Genomic DNA, 6,000 nt, shown 5'->3' on the forward strand with positions numbered 1-6,000 from the left:
AAGTAATTAAAAAATAAACACTCAGAAGAATCATCCTTTAAGATGTAAAAATAGAATAGTCTTCTATTTTCTCTTGTCTATAAAATTTCTATGGCTCATGGCTACTGGTTTCTTTAATGCAACTGCTCAAATTTTGTGGCTATCTTACAAGGGATGTTTTAAAGGAAAAACATAAAAATTTTGTAAGACTGATATAAAAACATAGGCCATGCACTGGTCTAGAGCTTGAGAACTGTGATGATAAATGAGTGTAATTTAAAGGTTATCTGACTTCTCTAATTTCTATTATATTATGTCTCAACAAATCTTTGCATATACTAGCAAAAGACATTTGATTATACATAAACTTGTGTGAAAATCTATCTTCATTAAATGAAATAGAAACATCTATAGATGTCTGAAATTTTTAAATAAATCTGTTTGAAAACAAAAATAATGTATTGCAAAAGCAGAAAGATTTTCGGAGAATGTTAAAAATAGAGAATTATTAGCCATCATATTGACAAAGACACTTACAGTTTCAGATCCCATTGGTTCCTATAGCATGTGGGAGCAGTTATTTGTAATTCAGATAAAGTAGCTTTTCATATACTGAGCAGGTTTATTCCAGAAACACTCCACTACTTACTTCTGAAATAATCATCTCAGTTTTGATGGCTATAGTTTAAACATGCTCTTTTGTCCCGGTTCATTCAGACAGGTTTGTGCTTTGGATCCGAAAGCCTGTAGTGTTAGTCAGTTTGGAATTTTTTGGCACCTGACATTTAAAACATGAAGGAATTCTGTTCCATCAGAGTTTTAAGCATTTAAAACAAACAGTCCTCCTGACTTTATCAAAGTCATGCTGTGAATGAATTTCTAGTTAATACTTTGGGGGCTTATTCCTGGACTGTAATTTTATCAAATGCAGGGAGAATTGTCTTTGGGAATTTAGCAGAATCCCCTTTTAGTTGCTCATTTGATAATATTTTATTGTTTATGGCAGGGGCTCTCCAGGGGGAAGAAGAGAAGAAAACCAACTGTGGAAAATTGCAGGTTTCAGAAGACAGTTTTAAAATCGAAGAGACCCGATTTCTTCCTTGCACGATGTCTTTCTTCTTTACTCACACTTCTAACAGAACAGGATTTCTACAGCTCATATGGTTTTGTACAAAGACTTAAAAGGGTCACATGAAACGTTTGCAGATGAGAGAACTCACATAAGCCTCCCCCGACAGTTACTTACTAAGCGCCACTTACACTTTCTCCCTACAAATGTATTCAAGAGATACTTTTGATATATTTCTAAAAGAGTTTTCCCCACATTATGTCTTACCAAGTCCAGGCTTTCCTAGAACTAAAGCAGCATTAGCTGCCTGGCCTTTCAACCATTCTCTCTTAATCTTAGAATGGAAAGAGAATTTGCTCTCCATGTGAATTCTTACTTTTTCTTCCATAAACCGCTTACCGTTACCATGGGATTTAATGTTTGTTAGTCCATTTTATATAAAGTTTAAGGTTAGACAAAGTAAATGACTACATTAGCAGTTTACCGGCAAGTTGGGATTCTCACCCTTCTGAGACGAGCTCACGTTTCTTTTGTGCAGTTATGTGTGTGGACGCGCATCCGTGAATCTATATGGGTCTGTGGTGGTGGCACGTAGAATTTAGAATTGTTAAAAAGTAGCTCCTTCTAATTCAGATCACAACCAAAATCCAAACAAAACTCTCAGCTCTTTTTTTTTTTTTTTTTAATCCTGGAGAAAGTTTAGAGGTGTTGAAAGAGCAGCTTGGCTTTTCCCCCCGTGTATAGTAAGAAAGTGATGTATTTTGCAGTGAAGTGGATAACCAGGTCCCGCGCGGAGGTAGACTCCCCGCGACCAAATCGGGTGAATCCGAGGCACCCGATTCTGGAAGGGGTGGAGGCTAGGACTCAACTCCCATCCGGAGGACCGCACGGAGAAGAATCCCAAAAGAGACGTTCCCGGCAAGACCCCGGAAGGAAAGGTCGCCCCTCCCCTCGCCATCCTCCCCGGGAACGAAGGGAGGTCTTTCGCCGAATACCCCGGCCCAGCACTGACCTGTGTAAGAGGACGCGCTGCACAGAGTCCAGGTCCTCCAGGCTGTGGGCGGCAGGTTTGGGGATGCTGGCCCTGCCCACCTGAAACATGCCCACTGCAAACAATCGCTGCAAAGGCGCACAGCAGGTATTAGGCGCAGAGGTCGGCGAGGTCTCTCCCGGGGCGCTCGAGGCGCCGCCTGCCTGGGGCACGGCTCGGGCCGCCGCCGGGAAACCGAGAGCTGAAGGAAAAGGCTGCCCGCTTCCGTTGCGAAAGAACCTGGGACTGAAGGGCTGAGGTGTTAGCGAGCGCCCTCCCTCTCCTTCGCCCTCGGGCCAAGCTGCGCGGATCTCGGAAACCCCAGGGCCCGCGGCCGGACCGCCCCTGCGCCGGAGGACCCGGGCAGATGGGCGCTCTGTCGGCCGCCACCCCACCTGGGGCTGACCAAGTCCGGGGCGCCCCGCTTCCCCGTCTGGGCCCCTCGCCCCTCCCGCTTGATCGAGCTCTCAGCAGGGTCCCGAGCGCCCGCGGCGAGCCGTCGAGCGTCTCCAGCCCCGCGCCCGAAGCTGCGCTCTTTCGCCGCCTAGTGCTCTTCAGTCTTCCTTCTCGGATCGCAAGGCTGTCCCAGGCGAGGGACATCCGTGTCCACGCACCGCCCCCAAGAAGCTACCACCTGCAGCTTGGAGGGCCAAGAACAGGAAGAGTAGAGGGGCCGCTGAGGGGCTCGGAGGCATGAACTGCTCCGAGGGAGGCCAGAAAACGAGTAAGGGAAGCGAGTGGGGTAACCGTTATTGGTGGGAGTTTACATTCTGACTAAAAAGACCAGTTACATTCATTCATCCAGGTCATCGTATACGTTATTACTTGACATGTGCCAAACTGAATTTTAGTCTTTGGAGATACAATGATAAATAAAAAATAGTGGCTGCCCTGCCTAGTATAGACCCTTTATTCTCTTTTTGGAGTCCATTTGCTTTAAAAATACACTTGACATTAGAATATAGTGTCTAGGAGAAAATCTAGATGACCTTGGGCATGTAATGACTTTTTAAATATAACACCAAAAAGCAATCTATGAGAGAAATAATTGATAAAGTGGACTTCATTAAAATTAAAAACTCCTCTGCAAAGGTGCTGTCAAGATAATGAGGGAAAAAAGGCCAACACTGGGAGAAAATGTTTGCAAAAGACATCTGAAAAAAGATTGTTGTTCAAAATATACAAAGAACTCTTAAAACTCAACATAAGAAAAGAAGCAAACTGATTTTTAAAGATGGGCAAAAGACCTGAACAGACACCTCACCAAAGAAGAAATTTAGTTGTCAAGCAAGGTATGAAAAGATGTTCCACATCATATGCCATTGTGTATATTAGGAGCTCTGTTACCTCCAACTCTTTGTGACCCCATGGACTGTAGCTCATCAGGCTGTTCTGTCCGTGGAATTCTCCAGGCAAGAATGCTGGAGTGGGTTGCCATTTCATTCCCCAGGGGATCTTCCCAACCCAGGGATGGAACCCTGGTTTCCCACATTGCAGGCAGACTCTTTACCATCTGAGCCACCAGGGAAGTCCTAATTAGGGAACTGCAAATTAACACAATGAGATACGGCTACACATCTGTTGGAATGTCTAAAACACAAACACTGGCAACACTATGCTGGTGAGGATGCAGAGCAACATGAGTGTTTGTTCACTGCTTATGGGAATACAAAATGGTACAGCCACTTTGGAAAAATACTTCAGCAGTTTCATACAGAATTAAACCTACTTTTACTACACAACCCAGCAGTCACATTCCTTGGTATTTACCAAATGAGTTGAAAACTTGTTCACACAAAAACTTGGAACAAGGATGTTTATAGAAACCTTATTCATAATTGCCAACACTGGGAAGCAACCAAGATGTTCTTCAGTAGGTGAAAGGAAAAACAAACAGGGTACATCCAGACAATGGAATAATATCTAGTGTGAAAAATAAATGAGCTGTCAAGCCATGAAAAGACATACAGGAAGCCTAAGTGAGAAGCTAATCTGAAAAGGCAAAATACATTATGATTCCAACATATGGCATTCTGGAAAAGGCAAAATTATGGAGACAGTAAAAAGATTGGTGACTGCCTGAGGAGGGAATAAATAGGCAGAGCACAGAAGATTTTTAGGGCAGTAAAATATTCTGCACGATATTATAATTGTGGATAAATGGAGAACACGCTGAAAAATGTAGTTTGAGTTGAAAGATACTACTGATTGCAGATTACAGATATAAAGAGTAATAGATTAATTTTAAGACGTAGAATTATTAAATGGGGCTTAGCTTTTCATTGTAGGATTTCCAAATGTCATTATCTGCAGGATTTTTCTGTTGGGTCAGTGTCTTGAATCCTGGCTGCCGGTGTTTTGGGAGCCAAGTGAATGAAGAGGTGAATAATGAAGATCTCATCTCTTAACATACATTGACTTTTACTTAATCCTTCTGTTTTGAGTAAGGTACCTCAGTTCTGCCCTACACTCTGCCTAGTGGCCTTGAGTCCAAGAGTTTCAAGAATCTGAAAATGTTCATATCTTTTAATTCAGAAATTAATCCCAAGGAAATGATAAAAAATGAAGATCATAATGTTCATCATACTATGTTACCACAGCAAATATATTAAAAGTATAGATATCCAAAATTAGTGTAACTTAAGTAGGTTAAAGTCTATTCATACAGTGAACTAATGTGTATTTATTAAAATGAAATTTAAATAGAATGGTTAATGACATTCAGTTAGGAAATTGAATGCATATTCACCAAATCTTAAAAATGGTTACATCTGGAATTAGAATTGAGTGACTTTTATCTTCTCCTTTATGCTTTCTGTACTTTTTTCAGAATGTAAAATAGCAAATATATATTACTTTTAGAATCGATGTATTCAACTATAAATATATAAAAAGGATAATTTGAAATTGGCATTCTGCAAGTGAAAATTTTCTATTATTATGTTTTTTAGACTTCCATTCTCAGATATACATGTCATTTTGAAACACTGTATCATTTAAGGATACATGGTAACCTACTTTTTAAAGAAATCTCATTATAAATCTGTTATATACAGAAGTTATTTTGTAACTATTTTGGGTAATTACTATTTCACTTTAAGTTTTTACTAATTAATCTTTTGTTTGAAAGGGTTAGATAACTTTTCCTTCCAATTTTAAATTTTGTGAAAAGCCTATGATGTTATAGATCACTATTCAGTTGTGTTTTCATTATAAGTCTGGATTTTACATGTGTAATATTTTCTTAAAGTGAGCTGTATCTAGAGCTACTTGTTTGCCTTTTGAAGCAAAAAGCCTTCCCTGGCTGATAGCAGAAGAGGGAGTTAGAGAGATTGGCATGAGAAGAATATACAGGACTTCACCAATTTGGAGATGGAGAGGGCTATATGAGAAAGGCCTCTAAAAGTAGAAAGTGGTCCATGCCTGCCTGCCTGCAAAGAAATGGAGATTTCTACAACTACAGAAAACTAAATCCTGCCAACAACCTGAACCAAACTGGGAGAGGGTTTTTCGTCAGATCCTGCAGATAAAATCTTAGCCCCGCTGAAACAGATTTTGCCTTTGTGAGACCCTAAGTAGAGAATCTAGTGGAGCCCTCCTGGACTTGTGACCTGTGGGTATGGTGAGCTAATAAGTGGGTGTTGTTTAAGGCCACTAAGTTTGTGGTATTTTTTATGCAGGAACTATTTGCATAATAGAAAACTAATACAGAGTGTTTTTAAGATTGGTTATGGGAAATTGTTTATGGAACAACTAGTCCCATGGGTCGGAATATCTCTAGCTGTGCTTGGCAGCTCTGAGGCAGGCATGGTTTCCAAGACACCACACTCTATGGCATTCTCTGGTGCCTCTTCCATCTCACAAACTCCCTCAGGCACTTAATAACTTCAAAGGTCCAAAAGACCATCATGCAGGGCAGAGA

The 6,000-nt window shown here is 41.0% G+C and overlaps 1 protein-coding gene across 1 annotated transcript in view; it reads right to left on the reverse strand.

Moving 5' to 3' along the window:
• INTU (inturned planar cell polarity protein) overlaps positions 1-2,235 on the reverse strand; it is a 93,064-nt gene extending 90,829 nt beyond the window's left edge. Inside the window, exon 1 of the mRNA XM_061384233.1 lies at positions 2,061-2,235. Coding sequence (XP_061240217.1) covers positions 2,061-2,149 — 89 coding nt within the window. The 5' untranslated portion in view covers positions 2,150-2,235. The remainder of the gene's footprint in view (positions 1-2,060) is intronic.
• Positions 2,236-6,000: the final 3,765 nt, after the last annotated feature.

This window comes from Bos javanicus, chromosome 17, assembly GCF_032452875.1.
Source record: "Bos javanicus breed banteng chromosome 17, ARS-OSU_banteng_1.0, whole genome shotgun sequence".
Lineage (NCBI taxonomy): Eukaryota > Metazoa > Chordata > Mammalia > Artiodactyla > Bovidae > Bos > Bos javanicus.